We start from the raw sequence: 24,005 nt of genomic DNA on the forward strand, positions 1-24,005 counted from the left end.
GATTGACTACGTTAAATTTTGATTTTGATTGACTACGTTAAATTTTGATTGACTACGTTACATTTTGATTGACCACGTTACATTTTGATTTTGATTGACTACGTTAAATTTTGATTTTGATTGACTACGTTAAATTTTGATTTTGATTGACTACGTTACATTTTGATTTTGATTGACTACGTTACATTTTGATTTTGATTGACTACGTTACATTTTGATTTTGATTGACTACGTTACATTTTGATTGACTACGTTACATTTTGATTGACTATGTTACATTTGGATTTTGATTGACTACGTTACATTTGGATTTTGATTGACTACGTTACATTTGGATTTTGATTGACTACGTTACATTTGGATTTTGATTGACTACGTTAAATTTTGATTTTGATTGACTACGTTAAATTTTGATTTTGATTGACTACGTTAAATTTTGATTGACTACGTTAAATTTTGATTTTGATTGACTACGTTACATTTTGATTGACTACGTTAAATTTTTATTTTGATTGACTACGTTACATTTTGATTTTGATTGACTACGTTACATTTTGATTTTGATTGACTACGTTACATTTTGATTGACTACGTTACATTTTGATTTTGATTGACTACGTTAAATTTTGATTTTGATTGACTACGTTAAATTTGGATTGACTACGTTAAATTTGGATTTTGATTGACTATGTTACATTTTGATTTTGATTGACTATGTTACATTTTGATTTTGATTGACTATGTTACATTTTGATTTTGATTGACTATGTTACATTTTGATTTTGATTGACTGCGTTACATTTTGATTTTGATTGACTGCGTTACATTTTGATTTTGATTGACTACGTTAAATTTTGATTTTGATTGACTACGTTAAATTTTGATTTTGATTGACTACGTTACATTTTGATTTTGATTGACTACGTTACATTTTGATTTTGATTGACTACGTTACATTTTGATTGACTACGTTACATTTTGATTTTGATTGACTACGTTAAATTTTGATTGACTACGTTAAATTTTGATTGACTACGTTAAATTTTGATTGACTACGTTAAATTTGAACGCTTTAGACTTCCGGTTGCATCATGGAGTAGCAGTAAGACGTCAGATTTTCTTTCACTTTCTTTTCCATCTTCACATCACAGGTTCGAGCTTGCCTGCCTACTACCACATTTTTTTCTTTTGCTCAGCACACTACTCCGAACACCTGGGAACCCAGGCTAGACTATATATAAATTACAGAAATTGTATGTCAGATTTTCATGCTTTGCTTAGTCAATGCAAATGTAAAACTTATTCTACTTCTACCATATATCAAGGATTGTTTATAAAAAAAACAAACTCAAGCAGGTTTCCTGCTTGTGATGTTTAATGTTTTTCAATCTAAACACTGATTCCCAGCATAACAAGGAATCAAAAGTAATGGAGATAATTCACTATTTTATACACAAGTTGGTGCTGGTTAACATAGTCGGCAAATCGATTTTTTAAATGTATCATTTTAAGCAAAAACAATATTACATTCTCGTCTTATCGAAAATTGTAATATAACCAAAAATTTTGATTGACTACGTTAAATTTTGAGCAACTGCTATTGTGTTTTTAGTAAAACAAGTCTATTGCTATAGACAACAAATATTGCAGCCATTGAACAAGTAATTTAAAATATTTGTTTCAGAATTATGTCCCCTGCATCGAGACTCCTACTGTCTACCTAAGGTCTTTAAAAATAACTGCAATTTTACCCAATTTTCACTATAAATAACTTTCTACTTGATGATTTTTCATAATTTTTGGGTATATTACTATTTTCGCCATGACAATTATGTAAAATTGTTCTTGCTCCAGACATTTTTTTTTAAATCTATCTTTTGACTGTATTTTAATATGCACCTGCAAGTCTTTCCCTTTTCTTTAAAAAAAGTAATAGACTTTTCATATTAAAATTTATGAAAATATTTACCAGTTCAATTTGCTTGTGATTAAAGTGCAAGTAAAACAATCCTGTTTATTATTCATTTAGCATCGTTTTTTTATTTTTCTATTTGAATTTAATTAAATTTAAATGGTTTTATTTTTGTTGTATTTTTTTTTCTTGCTTCGTGTCTTTTGTGAAGGGGCGTAATTCCTGTTATTAAAATGGAAAGTTTATCTCCCTTGATTATAAGTTATTTTATTTTTATTATCATAAATGTTGATATACTAGCAGTTTGTTTAAACACAAGTTTCTTTCTCTTAAATTTGCAGACTGCTGATGTTGGTCATGTGACTAATTTCTGCCTGTTCATTGATCTGAGCATTACCACATTTTGTAATAAATTTCAAAACTGAAGTTGGCAGTTCAAAATTGAATTGAGTTCAGCATGGTACGGAGTAGAAATGGAGTTCAGAATGGAAGAGTTCGAATTGGGACTGGAATGAATTGGACATTCAAAATGTGTTGACATAGTATCTTTTCTCAGTTTAAACAGGATGTTAAAATGTTGAAATGACTTGTCTAAGTTACTTGGTGAAGTGAAAATGTTGAAGTGATTGCGTCTAAGTTACCGGACATATTCATATCTCGCAAAGAGAAATCTACTTCAAGGGAAACCAAGAAATGTATTGACGACTTGCAGTTAAATATGTCAGAAAAATACCAGCTTGGAAGAGAGAACACACACATCGGAAATATTCTCACTAGGAAAGATTGAATTGAAAGCATGTATCTCTGAATATTTTCTTCTAAAGAAAAACGGACACATCTCGAGCTGCAGTTTTTCTAAGTCAAAAGAAAAGAATATTTCTATTCAGTCTCATAATCTGAAGGTCGTGGGTTCGATCCTCACCTGAAGAATATTTCTATTCCAACTAAACTCAAAGAAGAAACAAAGTTTTTTTTTTCAGACTTCTTTGATTCTTCAGAGATTGTCAAAAAACAAAGAACTGTTTTTTTTTACAGATTATTCCTTCAGAAAAATGAGGAAATAAATTCTTTGCTAAAAGCACACTCTGAACATGATTTCAGATAATAGTAGTAGATTGTGTGTTTACTTTGTCTTTGCTAAAAGTATTAATTACGACCTTCTAAAAAAAAAAAAGCCTATTTTGGTCGAAATCTTGTCAGAAATAAAAACAGCATTAAGTAGTAAAAAAAAAATAACTACTCAACCAGTGTTTCTATCTTTCGTACTTATTACTCACAAAAAACCTTTCTTTGCAGCCGAGAATAAAATCTTAGCATCAGACAGTTGTGGACTTTTGTTTCTATCCATCCAGTCTTTTCTCATATTTTTTGTTGCTTTTCTTTGCCTTTGTATTGTTAACATTTCTATGTATCGAAGTGACCTTCATTGGAAATGATGATTTTGACAATTCTACTTATTTATCATATGTATCATGAGAAAGTTGTTATTTGGTTCTACTTTTTACTTTGGGTTGATAACTGTTTCATATCTATTTATCGTAATATGTATATATTGTTAATTATATTAGGAAGTTGTAATTCAGTTCTGCTATTTATTTTGAGTTTTTTTTTTCATTTTGCTTCTTTCAATCTTAAGTTCCCTTGATCTCTTTCTATGGCAAATATTTTTATCTTTATGTCTTTTGTGATGGTGTGTTCTTTTATGCATATATGTAATTGCCTAATTGTGTTTCTGATGTAGAACTCGCTACATATCGTACATTGTAATTGATAAACTGAGTATGTGCATCCACAGTTTTGTTGCTGAGGAGGCAATTTGGTAGAGTGCATGGGTCATTGTTTATTATTTTCTTGATTTTAGATAATTGTTGTCTCAGTGTGGCTTTGGAGCTGATGCTTTGTTTTTTCTCTGCAAATGGCTCTGCATATATAATTAAAAATAAAATGCACATATAATTAAAAAAACATCAGCTGATGTTATTTTATCGTTAAAGTGTGGTAGTTTAAAGTGTTTGGGTGTGTGCGCGATTTTTGTTTTATGGGTATTCTAGGATTGTGTAGGTTATTAGTGGGGTATCCGTTTCATCTTAATATTTGTTGGAAATGCTTAGTGGTAGTGATTTTGTCTATTTCGTTAGTGCATTTGCTACAAATGTGGTTTGTTTCGTTTATAACATATCCTACTTTAGATTTGTTAAAGGAGGCGCATTTTTTCCTCTCGACAAAACTACCATAGGTTGACAACAACAGATGGCATATAAAAATTTATTAGGTTTACGCCATTAGCCATTACCTTATTTAGAACGCAATTACATACACATTAATGTGTAATATTAAAACATTACATTCATTCCAATGAGTGCCATGTTCATCATCGTCGTAACCTACAGAGGAAGTAGAAAGATTTTTACCCACTCTTACACAAGTCCTCTTACACCTCCATTCTACATCGTGTGCATTTATTCAATTTTTTCTCCTTGTTGGGTCTTCTCCGTCATTAACTGACTACTCATTTCCTACACAATCGCATATTCTTACGATCTTCGATCTGCACAAATGATTTCTCCCTTCTATAAATCCGGCCCATCTGATTGGCTGAGAATTATACATTCTATAATTCCTTTATTCAGTCATTAAACGAACAGGTCAAAACTAAATCACAACGCCATTTCTGTACCTACACAATATTCTTACACTTTATTTATATAATTCAAGACATTTTCCAGCTGAAAAACTTGTACATTTTATTGTTTAGTTGTGAAAATATTACACTCCTAAACAAAAAGAAGAACTATATTATCTTTTTCCTAACATGTAAGTTACATTTATCGTTGGCTTAATTATGAATCCATTAACACATTTTCTAGCACAGTAACGACCGAGAGAGAAAGAGAGACACTTATATCTGTTTTTGTTTCCATTTGAACCCACTTTTTATTTACTTTAGACACACCTAACAATTTAATAAAAAAACAAAGACATTGTAAAACTTGAATTACTATGATAATATTCCATTAATTACTGTACACGCAATAACCCTTATCCCCAAGTGGCTCTATGGCCTTGATAAGTGGTGACTACCTTGTAAAAAAAAATAAAAAATAAAATTTGACTTAAATAGCACGGTATGCACCACTTTATTTTACATATTTAATTTCCTAAGGACAGCTTGAATAAATTCACGGTACTGGTGCATAATTTGAACCAGACGTAACTCAACGTCCGATCAGCGTTGCTCAGAATACGACGTTAACTGCCGAGCTCCGCTGATTATGAAAGTGTAACAAACGCTGCTCAAAAAAACAAAAAATTAAGGAAACATGTAAATATAATAATTTTAACACAAGAAATAAACAAAATAAATAATAAACTAAGAAACAACAACCTACCGTAACAAGTAACAAGACGTCAAATTCCGAGCAAAGCCGATTAGACACAGACTTATGTCTGGTTCTAATTATGCACAAGTACCAAATTCACAATTATTGAAATTTAAAGTGGTGTGTAATTAATCCTAAAAAAATCTTTTTCCTAACACGGTAATGACCAAGAGAGAGAAATACAATAAATAAATGTTACCATGACCAAGTTAATCATTTTTTAGTATACTTATTTTTTTTTAGAAATCATTACACAACACTTTAAATTTAAATCATTGTGAATGTATTCAAAAGGGTCATTTGGAAATGAAATATGTAAAATAAAATGGTGCTTATACACTTATGTTACCCTGATATTTTTTAAACTAGTATTTTCAAGTTAAATTCAATTTTTTTTATTAAATTGTTAGGTGAAAGTACAGAGTAGTTACAACACACCCGCCAGTTCGGTAATTAACCCAATGGGATTTTTTATTCTAACAGTAAAAAGTAGTTTTATCTATATATATTTTTATCTATACTCCTATAAATTCGTTTTTCTTTTGTGTGTATTGATATTCATATTAAAACCCCTCTTTTCTATTTATTTAAAAAGAAAATACAATGTTCTTATATATGGGTTGTGGAATTGCATTCACTAGCAAAAGATCTTAGCTAATTTGGATATTCTTTTAAACATTCATTTTAATTAATTCCCTTCGGTTTTCTAATGGGATAATCATCTTTAGTTAATGATTACGTGTAATTATATTCATGCAGATATTCTACATGATTTATACTTGTTTAATATTTGCGTAAAAAGTTTATAGAAAACACAAAATTGTTTCCATATATATTTACGTATACGTATATACTTTTGTTTAACAAATTTTGCCTACCAAACTCCTCCTAGAGTTTTGGGTTTACAGACATAAACTTCATATATAAGGTATTTGAATCCAGCAAAATTTTATATTTGGGTTTTAGCCCAGAAAAATCGGTGCAAAAGTGTGAAAATTTTAAAAAATGCAATTTGCCAAGTGAAGGTCGAACACCGACATTACGAATACATAACGTAGTAGCTATTGGTTCACATTTTATTTTTTAGCTTTGCAGTAAACATGTTTTCATAGCCCAGTCATTTACGGCAAAGGCGTTTCGGTTTTGATTTGGTGATTCTCGGTGGTGGTGAAGGAGTTTTTTGTTTTTAGACTTTAAATCATTACCATATATTGCATCCAATCTATATATATATATATAAAAGTGAAAATGTCTGTGTCTTTTCTCTATGGTAGTTAAGGAAGACTATTATACAGAAAGGCATTACTTTACATATTCACACTTTTTAATATATACATATGCACATAACCTTATAAACAGTACTTAGGGCCTGAGCAAAGCCGGGCAGAACTGCTAGTATATATATATATATATATATCTCCACACACACGCTAAGTCCAAAAATATATATAATAAACTGATTATCTAATTCAAGTTTTACGATATTTTTTTTTTTTTATTAAATTGTTAGGTGAAAGTACAGAATAGTCACACAACACCCGCCAGCCTGATAACATGACTGCATAAGTACCAAAAAAGTGATTTTTAATATCGTATTCAGCTCAATTCATAACAAGCGGCACTTGATGAAATGGTTTCTTTAATTGTCGCGACACAGTAATTATGTGATTAAAATGTTACCAGACGAAAAATTGGGAGCCAAAGAGTCACGAGAACCAAGATTGCATTTAAATTGTCTGCAAATAAGTTTTTTGAATAAAAAAAAAAAAAAAAAAATCTTTATTGATTACCTACATTATTTGTGAACCATTTGTGTTTACATAAAAAACACATTGTAGAAAAGGCCCCAGTTTAGGGTGAAGGAATTAATGTTTTTGGCCAATTTTTCGATATTTGTCGGGCGAAGGTTGGAGCTTTAAAATGATACCTATATGGCGAAAATCTGTGGCCCATGTCGAAAGTTTTTGTGAGACATACAAACACACACACAAACATTTTCGCTTTTATATATATAGAAGACTAGTGGGGGGGGGGGTACCCAGCGTTGCCCGGGTGTTTGTAGGTGTGTGTTTTTTTGGGTAAGTGAAAAGAAAAATCGTTGGTTGGGTGTCCTGGGTGTTTGTTTAAAAAAAAAAACAAAAAAAAAAACAAAGCCTTGACACGCAGTTGGAAAATAATAAAGTGAGAAAAAAAAAAAAAAAAAAGTGTGACATTTAATAGCAGGTGCCCGTTTTTGACAAGCTAATGACGTCAACTTTGAGTGCGGGACAGTGTTTTATTTATCATGAGTCTGTTCGCTTCTTGTTTTATACGAAAAAGCTTAATGCACATGCGGTGATTGAAAATTGTTGAATCTTTTGAAAGTCGGGCAAATTAAGACAGGCGACCCCCGGTTGTTAACTCGTAGATATTATCATTTAGGCGCGATATAAAAAGTTTTTCTTGGAAAAAAGCCTTTCTTGGACATACACGAAAACGCACACACACAAACATTTTCGCTTTATAGATAGATATTAGTGTTGGGATGATTAATCAGAATTAGAACTGGGAATCGAAAAAAATTGGAACTTTTTGGGGTATTGAAATCAGAAAAATTTGCACATATTTTTCGATTCCAGAAATTATTCTTTTGTTTAGTTTTTTGGTTGTTTTTATTTGAAACAATTTTCGATTGCTGGTGATAAGGAAAACAAATTTCTACTTATTTTAAATATCAATGAAATTAAAACCTAGAGATCAACCTGTAAGTATATGTTTACATTTGCAAACATATCTACATATATTACGTTTTTTTTATAGTGATCTGGAAAATAATTTTAAAAAGTTAAAAAAAATAAAATAAAAAAAAAAAAAACAGCTTTAAAGTTAAATATTTAGAGATTTTAAAAGAATTGGAATCAGTAATTGTGACAAAATTGGAAAAAAAATATTGGAATCATCCTATGACTTGTTGATAACCTGTGTGTGTGTGAGATGGGGTAATTCATCGCATTACACCCTTTTTTTCACTAAAACTCATCATAGACGACCACTTTCAAAGACAAATTGTTTCTCGGGGTAGATGGAGCCAAATGAAACAAAACTGATTAATGTTTAATATTAAAGAAAATAAACTGACCTTTGTCATTTCATTTGAATATTGACCAAAGAAATTTTTCTTTCCTGATTCGCTATCTTTCGATAAAAGGTCAACAATTTTCTTTACATGGACGTAATTCACTTCTGAAACAAGAAAATACAGAAACATTCATTTTCCTATTAATCCTCTTTGGAGATCACTTATTTTAATCGATAATCTCATTTGAACTTTTAAAAAAATTACAAAATTCACACATAGATAAAATCTAAATGTAAACATTCTTAATAATTCCAATTCCAAACCAGATGAAACGCTGCATACTAGATACACATAGAATCATCAGTGATTCTTCGGCAGGCAAAATCTGGAAGTGCTCACCCCTTTCCAGGTCAAGACAATTTTATAAAAATGTAATTGGATTATCTCAACCTTTTTCTTCTCTGAACACCCTTTCTCATAGACATGATGTCGACAGTTTTTTCTTTTTCTATTGTAGTGTTTTTTAAAATTATCTATTTCTCTAGTTTCAGCTTGTTTGAATGATTCGTGTAGTGGTCTCCATCTGATAGGATTGCGTTTGGTCATTTTTGTTTCACATTGAAAAATATCTGCATTTATGTTTTGCGACAAACATATGCATCAAATAATAAAGTACTTTTTCATTGGTCATCCCTATGTTTCTTCATTTTTGGCTCAAGTTGCTGCCATTACACTTCCTCTAAAATTTAACAATTTTAAAATATAATCTGTAAGAATTTTTATTTCAAGCATTTTGTGTGCACATCCCTTTAATGTTTAGATTCCATGCTCTCAACCAATGGAATAAAAAAAAAAAAAAGTTAAAAATAAAAAATGAAAATCTCAATTCATACTTGAACCGTGGATAATTTTGGACACTTCTTCATTTTCTGGCAATTTTTTAATCGCATCATTAATTTTGTCTCGGACGGCCAAAGCAGATGCAGGCCAATTTTGTTGGCAATGGCGTCGACTCACAAGCCATTCTGAAAAATTGCAAAAGAAATTTTTTTTTTTAAATCAGAACAATAACGGTTAAAAATACAAATGGTTGCATAGATGAAGATGATATAAAATTAGATTTTGGGGGATCCTTACGCTAACTGATGCTGCTAAACCAGACATTTGCAAGAGAAAATTGTTATTGTTTTTAATTATTTCTCGTCATAAAATATTAAAATCTTAATTAAAGAAATAGACATTTCCTGAATCTTCCAATCAGCATCCTCATCAATATTAATACAAGGTCATAAATTCAAACATACAATTCTGATTCTTAAAATTTTAAAACGTTTAACTATGACCTAAGAAATGTTTTTTATTCATGATATTTTATACTAATTCAATGTTGCTTTCTATATGAATATGTATAATTTATTGTTATTAATATTCCTTCTGAAATAATGTCTGTCAAGGTTAATATAGAACAAAAATGACTAATGAAAATATTTCTTAAACCAAATATGTCTCTTCTATATTGATCTAAAATTGTAGCAATGTAATTCTTTTTATAACAAGCAATACTTCCTACTGTGAAAAGAATTGTCAGTTAAATATTCTTGAAATCAATAAAATGATAAAAATAACGTTTTTAAAAATGTATTTATTTTAAACTGTACTCTTTCATTTTGGAACAATTCACGTTAAAAAGTGAAAACCATTTATTAGCTAACAATCATCATCTTTGCTGATCAGATGATCACATTTTTCTTAAATATGTGTGAAAGTTGATAATGTACATATTAGTGATGGAACGATTCCAAAATTTTTCCAGATTCCAATACAATTACTGATTCTCTTCTAAATTACTGATTCCAATTCTTTAAAAATCTTAAAATAGTTAATGAGAAATTTGTTGCTTTTTCCTATTTTCAAATGTTATTCATTTTGATTTTAAAACAAAGCTTTGTATTGTTTCATTGTTAGTGTACGAAATGTCTTTGAATTGTTTCATAATTGAAAACAGTTGATGATTGGTATGCATATTAAGACAGCATAGGAATAGAATACTCAAGACTTCTTCCCCTGTTTAGAATGAGTTATTAAATAATAATATTACTATTTAGAAAAGCCTTCCTCACATGGAAAGGGCAAGCGGAGAAGGAGGGGGGAGGGCTTTGTAGACTATTCTGTGCCTTTCCTTTATAAAAGGATATTCATATTTTTAATCCTTAATCTGATTTGGGTGGTTATTAGATTGATTTGTTTTTCTGGTAAGAAAAACAAAATAATAGTGATAAATTTATAGATTAACAACCTAAACTAAGCTATCTCCTCAAAATAAGATTCTACTATTTTGGGTGACTACATTTAAGCCCCTTGACAATTTAAACACAAAAAAAAAAAAGAAAACAATTATTTAAGAATTTAGAGTGGCAGAGTTGTTTCTTATATAAATTTAATGTAAAATGATCAGTTCAGGGTTAATTTTTTTTTAGAGATATTCACTAAATTTTTACCACTAACCCTAATTTTTTTTTTTAGAGATATTCACTAAATTTTTACCATTAACCCTAATTTTTTTTTTAGAGATATTCACTAAATTTTTACCATTAACCCTAATTTTTTTTTTAGAGATATTCACTGAATTTTTACCATTAACCCTAATTTTTTTTAGAGATATTCACTAAATTTTTACCATTAACACTAATTTTTTTTTTTAGAGATATTCACTAAATTTTTACCACTAACCCTAATTTTTTTTTTAGAGATATTCACTAAATTTTTACCATTAACCCTAATTTTTTTTTTAGAGATATTCACTAAATTTTTACCATTAACCCTAATTTTTTTTTTAGAGATATTCACTAAATTTTTACCATTAACCCTAATTTTGTTTAGAGATATTCACTAAATTTTTACCATTAACCCTAATTTTTTTAGAGATATTCACTAAATTTTTACCATTAACCCTAATTTTTTTTTTTAGAGATATTCACTAAATTTTTACCATTAACCCTAATTTTTTTTTAGAGATATTCACTAAATTTTTACCACTAACCCTAATTTTTTTTTTTAGAGATATTCACTAAATTTTTACCACTAACCCTAATTTTTTTTTAGATATTCACTAAATTTTTACCACTAACCCTAATTTTTTTTTTAGAGATATTCACTAAATTTTTACCATTAACCCTAATTTTTTTTAGAGATATTCACTAAATTTTTACCATTAACCCTAATTTTTTTTTAGAGATATTCACTAAATTTTTACCATTAACCCTAATTTTTTTTTTTTAGAGAAATTCACTAAATTTTTACCATTAACCCTAGTTTTTTTTTTTAGAGATATTCACTAAATTTTTACCATTAACCCTAATTTTTTTTTTAGAGATATTCACTAAATTTTTACCATTAACCCTAATTTTTTTTTTAGAGATATTCAATAAATTTTTACCACTAACCCTAATCTTTTTTTTTAGATATTCACTAAATTTTTACCACTAACCTTAATTTTTTTAGAGATATTCACTAAATTTTTACCACTAACCCTAATTTTTTTTTTTTAGATATTCACTAAATTTTTACCATTAACCCTAATTTTTTTTTTTAGAGAAATTCACTAAATTTTTACCATTAACCCTAATTTTTTTTTTTAGAGATATTCACTAAATTTTTACCATTAACCCTAATTTTTTTTTTAGAGATATTCACTAAATTTTTACCATTAACCCTAATTTTTTTTTTAGAGATATTCACTAAATTTTTACCATTAACCCTAATTTTTTTTTTTAGAGATATTCACTAAATTTTTACCATTAACCCTAATTTTTTTTAGAGATATTCACTAAATTTTTACCACTAACCCTAATTTTTTTTTTAGATATTCACTAAATTTTTACCACTAACCCTAATTTTTTTAGAGATATTCACTAAATTTTTACCACTAACCCTAATTTTTTTTTTTTAGATATTCACTAAATTTTTACCATTAACCCTAATTTTTTTTTTAGAGATATTCACTAAATTTTTACCACTAACCCTAATTTTTTTTTTAGAGATATTCACTAAATTTTTACCACTAACCCTAATTTTTTTTGAGATATTCACTAAATTTTTACCACTAACCCTAATTTTTTTTTTAGAGATATTCACTAAATTTTTACCATTAACCCTAATTTTGTTTAGAGATATTCACTAAATTTTTACCATTAACCCTAATTTTTTTTTTAGAGATATTCACTAAATTTTTACCATTAACCCTAATTTTTTTTTTAGAGATATTCACTAAATTTTTACCATTAACCCTAATTTTTTTTTTTAGAGATATTCACTAAATTTTTACCATTAACCCTAATTTTTTTTTTTAGAGATATTCACTAAATTTTTACCATTAACCCTAATTTTATTTAGAGATATTCACTAAATTTTTACCACTAACCCTAATTTTTTTTTTAGATATTCACTAAATTTTTACCACTAACCCTAATTTTTTTAGAGATATTCACTAAATTTTTACCATTAACCCTAATTTTTTTTTAGAGATATTCACTAAATTTTTACCACTAACCCTAAATCTGATTTGCTAGATCATAAAACAATTCATAGTCATTTTTTTATAAGTAACCCTCTACAAAAATATGGGAATGGGATTCCTCACCTGTGTTCATTAACCTTTTTTAGTTTTATGCTGTGAATGAAGAATCTAGTAAATACATGTTTATTTCATTTTTTTGTGTCAAGAACATTTTTTCAAAGAATCGTTTTTGGAATTGGAAATGAGTCAATTTTTTTCTGATTCCAACACTAATTCTGATACTCCAAAAAGTCCTAATTTTTTCAATTAATCATCGCAACATATATGAACATGTCTTGATGTATTATTTTATAGATTTTTTAATAGCAGAATTTAGGTTTTCAGATGATTATTTCTTCCACGGTGAACAGGTGGTCAGGTCCAGACACCTTTATATCCACACCTTTATTGAGTATGGCAATTTATTGAGACCTCACATGAAAAAGAACTAGTGTTGTGGCAATCAATATTGATAGACAACTCTGCATGTAGTGTTCGTGGTCAGTTAGCACCACTTTCATTAGGAATATTTGAAACCTTCATGTGGTTCATTTCTGTGACAAACCATAACTTGCCAATTCATATGAACTGCATTTTTGTCTGAGCAAACATTTCCCTCTCCATGCCTTATGTTCCAGTCACAAAAAGTTCTCACAAGTTTTGTGACTTTACAATACCTCTGTGACAATATTCGGGTAGGACCCTGGTCTGGAAGAGTTAACAGACAGTAAGTACTTGGCTGGGTTACTAGGTACAGAACAGAATTGGATGGCGGTAGCCATTGCCGATTCTGGGTAAATAAAATAAGATAAGAAATTGAGATGAATGGCCGAGGAAATGGATTTTGATGAGACAAATGCTGAATTAGCCAAAGTCATAGATAATGACTGTTTGAAAAAACTTTCGTTTTTCCTGGGACGTATGTTCCCGTGGTGATTAGAAATTGAGATGAATGGCCGAGGAAATAGAATTTGACGAGACAGATGCTGAGTTGACAAAGTTATAGCTAATGACTGTTTTGAAAAAGGATTTTTTTCGTTTTTCCTGGGACATATGTTCCCGTGTTGATATAATTAATGGCCCGGAGAGGAGCCATAGCGACAATGTTGTTTTGAGAAAGATATTTTGGAAAAAGATTCGTCGGCCAGATAAGCCGGCGCGCGTTGACAGGTAATGGCCATATGTCGGCCACTGAATAATGCTGCTTAGGAAACTGTATTTCCCTTCGGAAATCAGATAAGGAAATATTAATTAGTATTAATATAGATCCCGCCTGTTCGCCCACACGATCCGAGGATCTAAGGTGGAGAAGTAGAGAACGCCAGGGTGACGTCACTGGGAATAGCGAGAGGATTAATTCCAAGGTGGTTGGAGAACCAGGACCAGCCTCTAGCATACGTCACCGGTGATAGTAAGAGGATCGACTCCACGGTAGTTGAGGTGAGGGAACCGCCCCTAGGGTTATGACGTAAATAACCATTAAGAGGGAATTCCCCTCCGTACCGAGAGTTTTGGTTACCTAAGCAGATCTATACGATACGAGCCCTGAGTAATGTAATTTGGCAAGAAAATGACATCTGAAAGGAATTGCCAGGCAGGGTTTTTCTTATTTAAACAACCCGTTTTTCGGATCTGCGCGCACTTTCGAACTGGTCAGCCAGCCTCCCGGTCGGTTAGATTGAAAAACGAATTTACCATCCTAATCGTTGCCGATCATTTCCCAAAGATAAGCTGCCTTGAGATCGGAACCCAGCCAAGTCGCCATATTACCAGTTACACACTCACTCCCTTCGTTCGACTGTGCAGTTATTTGAACATTGAAAAAACAGGATAAAGATTTCTTTTATTATCTACATATATAAAACAGTGTTCTGTTTTATTTTACCTTTGTGCCAGCGTCTCCAGTCGTCCGTGTGTTTAACCTTTTCCTTGCAGGGGTGAAACATCGCTTCCTTATCACTTAAAGAAACACAGCGTGGGGTGGAGCAGTGTATGGTCACTTCACTGGAGGAACTCGAGCTGTCTGGAGCCCGCGTTGCGGATGGCGAAGGCAGACCGGTGGACGATTGTCGACAAGTCAACGCCAAAGATGATCAACGCTGACCACTCGACCAGAGGAGAACAACAACTTCCACGTGGAGGCGGGGTGGTACACCTCCCCCTCCACTGTTTATAATGTAATATCGTAATCATGTGTTTGCCTCTCCTCCACTACAACAGCTCAATTTGGTTTCTTACACATTCTTAAGAAATGTAGTTTTAATATTCAAAAATATACAAGTAAAAGTTTTGAGAAATTGGATACTTAACATTCGATAAAATGTTAAGTCGAAAAAATCATCACAATCATCAGTTTTACATGTTGGCATGTGTTGGAGTATGTTTAGAAATTGATTTCCAAAGTAACCTACTTCTGTCCAGGACTTTATTTATCCCTATTTCACTCCTTATTTCCTCCTACATTTTCTATGGTCTTTCTCTATGAATTAAACCTCAATTATTCTACATTTACTAACCCAAAAACTCCCATCTATTCTTTCAATGTGACCATACCATTGAAGTCTTAGCACACATTTTTCTACACTGTCCAGATTTAATCTTCTTCTAAGATCTTCATAGATGTGTCTTTAATTACACAGAACACATGCATTGTATCAATCTTATTGTTTACCACCATGAAACACATGTCTTTGACCCTTGCTAGTTAATTACACAGAACACATGCATTGTATCAATCTTATTGTTTCCCACCATGAAACACATGTCCTTGACCCTTGCTAGTTAATTACACAGAACACATGCATTGTATCAATCTTATTGTTTCCCACCATGAAACACATGTCTTTGACCCTTGCTAGTTAATTACACAGAACACATGCATTGTATCAATCTTATTGTTTCCCACCATGAAACACATGTCCTTGACCCTTGCTAGTTAATTACACAGAACACATGCATTGTATCAATCTTATTGTTTCCCACCATGAAACACATGTCCTTGACCCTTGCTAGTTAATTACACAGAACACATGCATTGTATCAATCTTATTGTTTCCCACCATGAAACACATGTCCTTGACCCTTGCTAGTTAATTACACAGAACACATGCATTGTATCAATCTTATTGTTTCCCACCATGAAACACATGTCTTTGACCCTTGCTAGTTAATTACACAGAACACATGCATTGTATCAATCTTATTGTTTCCCACCATGAAACACATGTCCTTGACCCTTGCTAGTTAATTACACAGAAAACATGCATTGTATCAATCTTATTGTTTCCCACCATGAAACACATGTCTTTGACCCTTGCTAGTTAATTACACAGAACACATGCATTGTATCAATCTTATTGTTTCCCACCATGAAACACATGTCCTTGACCCTTGCTAGTTAATTACACAGAACACATGCATTGTATCAATCTTATTGTTTCCCACCATGAAACACATGTCCTTGACCCTTGCTAGTTAGGTTTCACTCAAATACATAATCACATTGCCTACTTGATATATATTCTACCCGTGTCAACAGTGATCACACTTAATTAGTAATGGCAGAAATCCACAGAACTTAACCCTAATCAACTCTTCTACTTCTTGCAGTCACACTAGCACCTGCTCCATCCTGTGCTCCAATGATATCAAAAATTCTTAATAGCTTTGTCATTCAAATACATTTTCTCCAGTTTGCATTTATTTTGCCTTACATTTTGTAAATTAATCGTAATTGTGTATATTTTATAAATTATTTATTGATTATATTTAATGAGAAATTATTATTTTGAATATTAGTGGTGGAACTTTTGCACAATGAATTGACTTATTCATGGATATGAAAAGTTGTCAAATGGATACATTTTTCAATTAATGGGAAAATTTTCAACAAATTATTCAGTTTCAAAAATTTTTAATTTGTTGGAAATTGCACAATATTTTATTCAACAGCTGGATACATTGAAAGTCAAAGTTCATAGTTGGATTAAAAAAAAGAGCAAAATTAAGGACCTAGCAAAACAAGAATTCATTGTACAATGAATTGCAAAACCTGATTCCTAAAAATCCCAGTATTTTTTTATTGTTTGGTGAGGTGGTTCACAGCTTATATTCTTCAGTCAAGATGTTCCCAAAAAAGTCATATACAAAAGTGAAAATATTACAATACTGCAATTTTTAATGATGGAACATAGTTTTTATGGAACATAATTGCAATCTGTACAAAATTTCATTTAATTTGATAAACTACAAGTATTGATATTTTGTTAATACTTTCTATGTTGTGGTTGTCATCTTGGATTTTTTTGGTGTGATGATGATGATGATGTGCATCAGAATAATACTTCATGTGTGATAAAGTCTCATCTACCATTTTTTTTAGCTGTTTTTACTCAAGTTTCTACTCAAGTTGTTAAAATAAAACATAAATAGGCTAATTAGGCCATAAATTACCAAGTCATAAACACATCTGATGTTCAATGTGTTGTGATATGTTAGCAAATTTAAAAAAGATATGAAGATACCGTTTTTTAAAAATGGGTTAGTTTGTAAATTGTGCAAATTTTCTACCATTTTCAGTCGCAAGCTCATATGTATTTGAATAGAACTGACTTAAAGTAGCAATACACATGAAAAAATTTAAATGGCTTAAAATATTTCAATATTGGTACATATAGAAAGAGCTTGATAAGCTAACAAAGAATCTTTAAAATCCAATTAAAATCAAGGAAATTGTTGCAATATTTTGGAGTTGTAATGGGGGTATGATCCCACACAGTCGGACGATTCTATTTATAAACGGTGCTGCTAAGAACTGGCGAATCAAATTAATTCACATTCTGCTACCAACCAATCAGAAACCAGAATTGCTTCATAAATATTAAACCTTTTCTGGAGCAATTTCATATGTTCTTTCCCGGGTTTCGACACGGTAAGAATATTTTGTTCTGTGGAACTGTCAACTACAAACAAGTCACCTCCCAGGACTTGTGTGTAACAGCGAACCATCTGAAACTCAAAATGGCTTACACTTCTAGAGGTTATGGGCCCAGCGTGCGTCTTTATTTCGATGGATCCAAATCAAAATTCGAATTGTGGCAAGTTAAATTTCTGGGATATCTACGAATCCAAAAGCTACACTAGAAACACAACCTGAAAACAGAAACGACCCCGATTTCATTGAAAAGAACGCAACTGTCTTTGCGGAATTAATACAGTGTTTAGATGACCGAAGTCTATCACTGGTAATGAGAGAGGCCCTGGACGACGGCTACAAAGCATTAAACATATTGAGAAAAAGAAACGAATCCACAAATATCATGAAATTTAAAAATACACACATAAAAACACCAAAATCGAATTATACCCATGCCAGGAATAAAAAACGCAACTTTGCCAAAAGCAGGTTTTTCCCTAAGAAAAGTACAAAAATTATTTGTTATGATTGTGGACGACCTAATCACAGGGGTTTCCAATGTAGATACAGGACTCAAAATGGCGACTACATTAAAAATGTAGAGAGCTCTGTTAGCGAACATACATTTTTATTTTCGTGTACATTTGATGCGCCAACAAGCAATAATAATTTTCTTGTCGATTGTGGGGTCACGGCACATGTGATTACAAAAGAATCTGATTTTATCAATTTTGATCCCAACTTTAAGCAACAAAATCATTTTGTAAAATTGGCTGACGGGAGTTGAGTCAATGATATCGTTTTGAAAAGAGCCAATGCGAAAATTTTGCTAAAGAACAATAAGGGTGAACTGTTTCTGTATTCTGGAGAGCGCTCTCCTGGTCCCAAAATTTAAACAAAATATATTTTCTGTGCAGGCTGCCACGGGACAATGTGCAGATATAAACTTTAGCCCCAAGAAATCAAAACTGGTATGCCCGAATGGAACCGTATTCGACATTAAAGAAAATGGAAGACTATATTATTTAAATAGCGTAGTCCCATCAAAAACCGCCTGCCATGATCTACAGACATGGCATAAAATTCTTGGACACTGCAATATTCCTGATATCAAAAAGTTGCCAATTGTAGTTAATGGAATGCGAATACAAACATCAAAAACCTTTAACTGTGACGTCTGTACGCAAGGGAAAATGATAAACTATCAAAACAAGATACCAGACAAAAAGGCCAAAAAAAAAAATAAAAAATCCTATCAATGGTGCATTGTGACTTAAACGGTCCCGTAGAACCGATGGCCAGAGAACATTATAGATATGTGTTGAATTTCGTAGATGACCATTCAGGTTTAATAATGGTTTACTTTTTAAAGAACAAATCTGATACCCTGCTAGCAACTAAGAAATATCTGGCCGACATGGCCCCCTACGGTGAAATCAAGTGTATTCTCTCTGACAACGGTACGGAATTCACCAATAAAGACTTTGAACTTTTACTAATTAACCATCATATCAGGCATGAAACATCAGCTCTTAGATCGCCACACCAAAACGGGACTGCTGAACGTGCGTGGCGGACACTTTTTGAAATGGCAAGATGCCTACTCATTGAATCAAAACTCCCTAAAAACCTCTGGACGTATGCACTTATGGCGGCAACCTATATACACAACAGGTGCTTTAACAAAACACTATCTAAAACGCCATATGAATCTTTCTGCGGTAAAAAAACAAATTTAAGCAGAATGCATATATTTGGTTCAACTTGCTTTGCATATATAGAGAAAAAGAGTAAATCGAATATTAAAGCCAACAGAGGTATATTTCTTGGATACGATAAAAACAGTCCAGTCAATTTAATATTTTTTCCCGAAAAAAATAAAATAAAAAGAATCCGGTGTGTAAAATTCACAGACACGTTTAATTTTACAGACGAAAACCCTTTTACTGCAAGTCGCATCACAATATGACCTAAACATCCATCAAATGGACATAAAAAATGCTTATTTGAATGCCCCAATAGACTGTGAAATTTATATTACCCCTCCGGAGGGATTTATAATGAAAAATAAAAATTGCGTTTGGCGACTTAATTTATATTATATGGTCTAAAGCAGAGTGCTCAGTGTTGAAACACAGTATTCCATGATTATATTATTAAACAACAATTTAGACAATGCGCTGTAGACCCCTGTTTATATACCCAACACAGACGAACTACTGATTTTGATTTTGTGGGTCGATGGTATTTTAATCGCATCAAATTGTAACATAATGTTAACTGATGTTGAACAAATTAAGTAAAAGATTCGGAGTGACCGATCTTGGCAAAATATCCTGGTTTCTGGGGATAGAATTTACTCAAAGCAAAGGACTTGTTACGATGACTCAATCGAGATACATCGACAAAATACTATCAAAATTTGGAATGGGAGAGTGCAAGAAACGCTCTACACCGGTCGAAAATGATATTAATAAAAATATACACGGATAAAGCGACGTTTTTTCTCAAAACTTGTTGGTGAATTCGACTGAATAATTTTTTTTTTCTTTCACTGCCCTGTATGTATATAGATTTCTATATATTAAAAATACAGACCAGGGAAGTTCCACTTACGAGAAGGCTCTTAGTTTTTTGCATGAATATCAGCGGAAAACCCTAGGGGTAATGCTCAGAGTATATAGTTTTCTATATATCAAAAAAGAAAAAGAAAAATAGTCCTGGACAAGACGTTAAACTGTATCCATTTTATTTGTATTAACACTTTAACCTACTAATACTTTTGCTTAGAAAAAAAAAAAAAAAAGAAAAAAAAAATCTTTATAATTTTCCTTTTTGACATTTGAACACAATTAAAAATGGCGTCTTTTTAAATGCTAAAATTCTAAGATCCAAATGATTTCTAATTTTTGTTATGTCTAAGTAAATATAAAAATATATATTTATTTTTGAGCAGAACAAACACAGGGGACTTCCCCATTATAAAAAAATAGGGAGGATGTTGCAATATTTTGGAGTTGTAATGGGGGTATGATCCCACACAGTCGGACGATTCTATTTATAAACGGTGCTGCTAAGAACTGGTGAATCAAATTAATTCACGTTCCGCTACCAACCAATCAGAAACCAGAATTGCTTCATAAATATTAAACCTTTTCCGGAGCAATTTCACATGTTCTTTCCCGGGTTTCGACACGGTAAGAATATTTTGTTCTGTGGAACTGTCAACTACAAACAAGTCACCTCCCAGGACTTGTGTGTAACAGCAAACCATCTGAAACTGTTCTGAAACTCAAAATGGCTTACACTTCTAGAGAAGTTATGACTATTTTTATGCCCTGCATGTTTGGATATTTTCCCCTCTTTAAGACCATATGCGTTTTGTCACATTTTTTGCACTACTTTTTCAGTAAAAATGCTATATCTTTGTTAAAACACAAGACTAAGCAATGAAATTTGCCATATAAGTGTATTTTTGTGCAAGTAATCTGAATATGCTACTGAAAATCTCCAGAAATTAATGGTTTCCAAATAATCTGCAGTAAATGCACATAAATATGCTGCGATTGCTTAAAATTGCCATGTATTCATTAAAAGAAAAGTTAGAGAATTCAAAGTTTAGTTGTAATGCATTTTATGTGCCAAAAACTGAAATCGAAATCTAGGATTGGTTAAAAATGAATATATTGCAATATTTCTTTGGTATTAGTGTAGATTAATACCTTCTGTTACCCTTCCCCATCTGACTACCTCTCCAAAATATGTGATTCTACCTTTATAGAGAACAACTTGAAAAAATTTAAAAGATAAACAAAAATTATTTTAGAATTTAATGTAAAATGATTTCCCATTTTGAATCATTTGAGCGTTTTAGGGCAGTTACCCCCCCCCCTTTCCTATGATAGATAAATCCTGGGTGTTTTTTTGTTTGTTTGTTTTCTAAAAGGCAATTATGCGTGGTTTGAAGAGGGTCTTTGTGCAATTATGAGAAGGTGGGGAGGTTGCCACTCTGACTTTGGGTTAATGATAGGGCTAAGGAAAATTATGTGTGAACATCCTGAAAACTTGATAGAAACAAAACAAAAACAATTTTAGAATTTAGAGTGGAGGTTGGTTTCACATAAATGTAAAATAATTCACCATTTCAAGACGATCCTAGCGTTTTAGGACAGTTGACCAATTTATTTTTTTATGGGAGATTAATCATGTGCACTTTTCTTTAAACGTTTTTTATGCTTTTTTTTTTTTAATGCTAATATGAGCTCACAGAGGAAGTTTGTTTAGTGGGGAGCTCTGCCACTTGCACTTAGCGTTATTGTTAAGGTTAAAGGTTTTAGGAGGCTTGCCACTTATACCTAAGATTAGACATAGAATTAAGCGAGTTTTTTTTTGTTTTTTTTTAAGAGGGTGTTTGATACCCATTGTGAAACTTTACAAGAATTATGACAGACAAAAATAAATGTTATTTAAAAAAGTGACGTCCCTCTAACAGAAAACATGATGCTTGGAAAAATATCAAGTATTGAAATTCTATTTAAATATAAAAAAAGAAACAAGTTTTTGCTGAAGCTGACAAATTGTTAAAAATTTTGAATTAATGTTATTTTGATTTTTAATTACATTTCATGTATTTTCTTACTATTTTTATTTTTTAACTGAGCACCTCCTACAAATATTTAAATATTGATTATTTTTTTTATTTTATTTTTTAATAATCAGGTAGCTTAGTTTCCATTCGATAATAATTCACTGAAAACATTTTTTAAGGGACGAAAATTAGAAGTGTGTGTACCGTTCGTACACGTGAACCAAAACATCATATTTCACATTTTCGCTTGTTAAAATATTTTAAAATTTACTACTTAACCAATTTTTAAAAATATTTGCATGGTTGATAACATAATAGCTCTAACTAAACATGTAAGAATTTTTATTTATAACCAGATTTTCAATTAAAAAAAAATCAATTTGAAATAAAAATAAACAAAAACAAAACGTCTGTTTTACGCCATGTTATCACTGCTGCTATCACTAATACTATAGAAGTCTCGATTCAAATTCATAACGATTTTTCCGGATATTATGTTTTTAAATTGCTGCGTAGCACTAGAGAAAACACTATCCAATCATCTTTTTAACAAATGAACATAGTAAAAAGATTGTTTTGTTTAATAGTGAGTGTCCGAAGAAAATTTTTTTCAAAACTTTCAATACTCATCATTTTGAAATCTTTTTTTTAACACAAAAAAAAAAAAACGAGTCGTCAAATGAATTTTGGACACTCGAAATTATTAAAAATGATATCTCTTTAGGCTAATTTCCAAATTTCATTAAAAAATTCTTCACAGAAACACGGTACGAATGTTTAGAAATCGGGGGGGGGGGGGTCGTTACAAAATCTTACGGAAAACACTGTTTTATGATGTTCACATTTTTATCACTTTATTTGCTTAAAACCCTTAAAATATATAATGTATGTTATTTACTAATTCATTTGAAAGTAAATTCATTTCTGAACAAAACGGTGGTATTTTGGTTTTTAAAATATGACTATTTTAGCAGAAACCCCTTGAAATCTGATTATCCAAAGCGCTTTAACAGCCATGTGTATTGCTACTTAAAGCAAAATGTCCAGTGAACCACACATTTTTTGATACTTTGAATGGTCATAACTCCAGTTTTAATGGACCGATTTAAAGATATTATTTCTTTGCTTTTTATGCTCATTTCAATATGATCTGAGTTTATTAGATGTAAAGAAAAAATGGTTTGGTATTACTACATATACATAACATTGCATGTAAGTCCACTATTAAGTCCACTATTATTAAGGACTAGCATGGGCACCCGGTGTTGCCCGGGTGTGGAGAGGTGATATAATAAGCACCCAACCTATAAAAAAAAAAATTTTTAGTCGCAGTAGTCAGGTTTGAACCTGTAACATGAAAGAGGAAAAGGAGGTGAAAAAAAGCAAACATATTAGCCGTCTGGCTTATAGCGCACTTGTAACGTCATGCCCTTTGAAATAACGTCTTTTATATGTATGTCGAGATCGGTAGGCGCATGACTTTGCAAATATGTTGACACTAAAAACTAACCCTTCCTTGCGCAAATAGCCCAGTAAATGGTCAGAGAATTAATTTTCTTGCCCAATTTTTTTTATATTTGTCATCCGAGAGATTAAT

General features: G+C 31.2%; 1 protein-coding gene across 2 annotated transcripts in view; it reads right to left on the reverse strand.

Moving 5' to 3' along the window:
- The window catches only part of LOC145246776 (CDK5 regulatory subunit-associated protein 3-like), a 107,893-nt gene that overhangs the window by 66,654 nt on the left and 17,234 nt on the right, over positions 1-24,005 (reverse strand). For both annotated transcript variants that reach the window (XM_080108562.1, XM_080108563.1), the window contains exons 3-4: positions 9,244-9,375; positions 8,411-8,514 (exon numbers count right to left, since the gene is read on the reverse strand). In XM_080108562.1, the coding sequence (XP_079964688.1) occupies positions 8,411-8,514; positions 9,244-9,375 (236 nt within the window). The remainder of the gene's footprint in view (positions 1-8,410; positions 8,515-9,243; positions 9,376-24,005) is intronic.

This window comes from Euprymna scolopes, chromosome 24, assembly GCF_053919585.1.
Source record: "Euprymna scolopes isolate OS-2025 chromosome 24, ASM5391958v1, whole genome shotgun sequence".
Lineage (NCBI taxonomy): Eukaryota > Metazoa > Mollusca > Cephalopoda > Sepiida > Sepiolidae > Euprymna > Euprymna scolopes.